Below are 2,958 nucleotides of genomic sequence, written 5' to 3'. Positions count from 1 at the left end.
GCTTTCCCGTCACTTTAAGGATCACCCGGAGGAGGACATCTGAAGTGGGGGACCAGCTTCTTGAAATGGAGCTGCTGGAGACGGGTGGCTAGAGCCATGGTGGTGGTTGGGGCTCCAGACGGGCAGAGCGGGGGAACAGGGGAGCAGGTGCTAGCTTTCCGGATCTGGGCAGGAAGAAAAGAAAAACGAGATAGCTGGGGGGAAAAGAAGGAGGGGGAAAGACGGGCAAAGAGGGGGGAACCTTGAGAGATGTCTTTTCCGGGAACAGCCACATGAAGTGAAGGAAGAAAATAAGTGATATGGAGAAGGGCACCAAGTGAAGAAAAGAGAAAGCTGGCTGGAGAGGGAGATAGCTTGAGCTGGGTGAAAGAGAGGAAAACGGGTAGCAGTTGGGAGGATTCTTTGAAGAGAAAAAAATCTAGAGAGCAGAATAGAGGAACAGGAAGATAGAGAGAGGGGTCATGCCTGTTGATGAAGACACAGGAGAGTGGGTGATAGAGAGGGGAGGTGCTGGCCATTAGAGAGGAGTTTTTTTTTTTTTAGCAGTTCCAAGGAGGGTTTTCAAAGAAGGAAGCGAGCAGCTGCTGGGGGGGAAAACAAAGGAGAACTAGAGAGTTGAGTTACTTGAGGAACATTTGAGAGAGATTTTGAGCTGAGTATTTACCCGATACTGAGCAATAAGTTGCAGCCCAAAAAAACACCCAGCTGAAGAAGAGACCTTCAGGTTTGGTTACTATGGTTTCCGCGTATGTTTTTCCACTCCTCATACTTTTCGTATTTCATTCTCTTGGATTTTTAATTATGTTTATTGAGTTGTTGTGGTCTGTTGATTTTTGGTTTAATATTTGAAGGGCTTGCTGTATTTTTGTGCTCTGTTTTTATGCATATCCTCTGTTTTTAACCCACTACACCGAATCCATCTCCACCCACTTTCTTTTTCATCACCTTTTCTCTCTCTACAATTTTAGAAAGCCTGCGCTCCAATTTGCAAAACCACCAATCCAAGCGGACCTCTTCGGAAGAAGAAGGTGGTGGTTTGGGAGCACCAGATCGATCCCCAAACATCAACAATGGCCTTCAATCCATGTCTCTCTCTGCTCTTCCTCTTCCTTCTCGCTTGCTTGGTCACCTCCGCTTCCTCTTCTTTCATTTCTCATGACGTCCTTCAATCTCATGAATCTACTGGCCGTACCCTCTTCCAGACCAAAAAGAGTTGCCTTGTGAACTTTGAATTTTTGAATTACACAATCATCACAAGCCAGTGTAAAGGACCCCAGTACTCACCCAAGCTCTGTTGTGGTGCCTTTAAGGACTTTGCTTGCCCTTATGCTAATGAGTTGAATGATCTGACAAATGATTGCGCCTCAACCATGTTCAGCTACATAAACCTCTATGGAAAATACCCACCTGGCCTGTTTGCTAGTGAGTGTCGAGAAGGAAAGGAAGGTCTGGAGTGTCCTACTCAGGCACCATCAACTGAATCTGCTAAAGATTCTGTTAATGCAAGCAGAGGTCAGATAGTCTCTTCTTACTCAATGCTGACACTGTTGGCTGGCTTCCTAGTGTTATTATTCCACTTGTCTTGAAGGATGAAATATGACTGCCCACATGTACTGTCTTACATATATATATTTCACCTAAATATTTTGAAAATTCATGGTTTAAGGTCCCGAATCTACTTAGCCTTCATAGTGGTAGCAGGAGCATAATAAAAGAAAAAAAGGAAGAGTAATGTATTGCACGGCAGGCATGAAACTATTTAAATAATTGGTGAATTAAAAGTCAAAGATATGAGTTTTTTATATTATTTTTTATTCTTCATCAGTGGCATGGTTCCAGCAGGCTTCAAGATGGTTTTTATTATTTTTTTTCTCTTTTCTCCCACGTGTCATCTTCTTAATTCCACTTTACATATTAAAAATTTCATTTTTTTTGAAAGTCCTGTTATCAAATAATTCTTTTAAAATCCCAACGTTCCAAATTCATTCATTTATTTTATCTATTTTATTCATTTATTTTTTATTTGTCTATTTATTTATTTAATTATCTCATTTAAAAATTCAAATCATTCAAGTTCAGTTATTCAGAAATCTAACGTCCTAATTTAATATTTAATCTAAAAAATTCCACTATTCATTTTTTTGTTCGTTTAAATGTTATTTCTGTTAATTAGCATTATTATTCCATATTTATTTATTTATTTCAATCATTAAAGTTCAATTCATCAGAACCCGACTTTCAAATCTAATTTCCAACCTCAAAAGCTCCACCGTCCAAATATCGATGTTCGATGATTATTCTTGTTATTAATGTTATCTCATCCACTTACTTATTCGGTTATTCATATACCAAAGATCTCATCTCCAAATAAATTCTTAAGTTTTCAAACTCTAAATTCGCATCTTCAAGTCTCTAAAAATCCATCTTTCGCAATTATTTATCTAATCTTTATTATTTCACCATCGTTGTTATTCTATTTCTTTTACTTATTCACTCATCCACTCATCCCCTCATTTAAAATCTCGAACTCTCAAATCGTTTTCAAGTTTCCAATCTCGTTCAAATTTAATTTCTAAAAATTCTCATTCTCACATTTAGTTTTTGAAAGTCTAATCTTCAAATGAACTCCAAAACTCCAAATTTTCTAGTGATATTCTTAAATTCCAATTTTCAAATAAATTTCAAAAATCTAGTTTTTCTTTCGAACATTTTTAATTCCACTCTGGTTTTCAAATAACTTTATGTTTCTCTTAATTTTTAATAAGCACGGAGACAATTTTCATAATCCCAAAATAATGGAATTTGTGAGATTAATTCATGCAAGATCGATCGGGCTTTTGGTGGGGCCCAACATATGTGATTTCCTCATTAATTGGTTGATTGATTGATTGCTATGTTTGATTGACTTACCTTGCTCTATGACTTGCATGCAATTATTCTATATTTGTGCACTAACCT

At 37.6% G+C, this 2,958-nt stretch overlaps 1 protein-coding gene across 1 annotated transcript; it reads left to right on the top strand.

Moving 5' to 3' along the window:
- The first annotated feature begins 1,063 nt into the window (after positions 1-1,063).
- Positions 1,064-1,602, top strand: LOC117916710 (GPI-anchored protein LLG1-like). The gene has a single exon (XM_034832857.1). The coding sequence runs from the start codon at positions 1,071-1,073 to the stop codon at positions 1,584-1,586; it is 516 nt and encodes a 171-aa protein (XP_034688748.1). The 5' UTR covers positions 1,064-1,070; the 3' UTR covers positions 1,587-1,602.
- Positions 1,603-2,958: the final 1,356 nt, after the last annotated feature.

This window comes from Vitis riparia, chromosome 6, assembly GCF_004353265.1.
Source record: "Vitis riparia cultivar Riparia Gloire de Montpellier isolate 1030 chromosome 6, EGFV_Vit.rip_1.0, whole genome shotgun sequence".
NCBI lineage: Eukaryota > Viridiplantae > Streptophyta > Magnoliopsida > Vitales > Vitaceae > Vitis > Vitis riparia.
The sequence above is the reverse complement of the archived record's forward strand: the minus strand, read 5'-3'. Positions and strand labels throughout refer to the sequence as shown.